Source organism: Phaethon lepturus, unplaced genomic scaffold (assembly GCF_000687285.1).
Source record: "Phaethon lepturus isolate BGI_N335 unplaced genomic scaffold, ASM68728v1 scaffold31600, whole genome shotgun sequence".
Taxonomy (NCBI): domain Eukaryota; kingdom Metazoa; phylum Chordata; class Aves; order Phaethontiformes; family Phaethontidae; genus Phaethon; species Phaethon lepturus.
This window is the reverse complement of record NW_010513082.1, coordinates 1,561-1,965: the sequence shown is the minus strand read 5'-3', so window position 1 is coordinate 1,965 and position 405 is coordinate 1,561. Positions and strand designations below refer to the sequence as shown.

General features: G+C 65.2%; 1 protein-coding gene across 1 annotated transcript in view; it reads right to left on the bottom strand.

Moving 5' to 3' along the window:
* MISP (mitotic spindle positioning) overlaps positions 1-405 on the bottom strand; it is a 4,093-nt gene that overhangs the window by 2,433 nt on the left and 1,255 nt on the right. Inside the window, 1 exon segment of the mRNA XM_010289231.1 lies at positions 2-405. This exon segment is cut by the window's right edge and continues 1,255 nt beyond it. Within this exon segment, the coding sequence (XP_010287533.1) occupies positions 2-405 (404 nt within the window).

Genomic DNA, 405 nt, shown 5'->3' with positions numbered 1-405 from the left:
CGCTGGCGGCGAAGTGCGGCTGGGACGCCTGGAAGCGCGGGATGCTCACTGCGTGGCTGGGCAGGGTTCTCCCACCCCTGGTGTCTTCTGCGGGGCGGGGGCCGTGGCTCGTGGGCTGCTCCACTGCAAACTCAGTAACCCAGCTCCTCCGCTCATCTGCCTTCCTCGTGGGGGTGGGCTTCTGCGGGGGGGTTTCCGGCTGCTCGAACACCCTCCTGCGCTCCTCCAGCTCCTGCTGCGTCCCCTTGTCGTACGTCCCCAGCAGCCTCCCTTGCTTCTTCAGATCTTCCTCGCGCTTCGTTTCCTGCTCGATTTCCCTCTGGACATAAAGGGAAGCGCGGCCTTTGTCCTTCCCTTTCCTGCCTGGGCCCGGAGAGGCGTGCATGGAGAAGAGAGGCTTGGTCT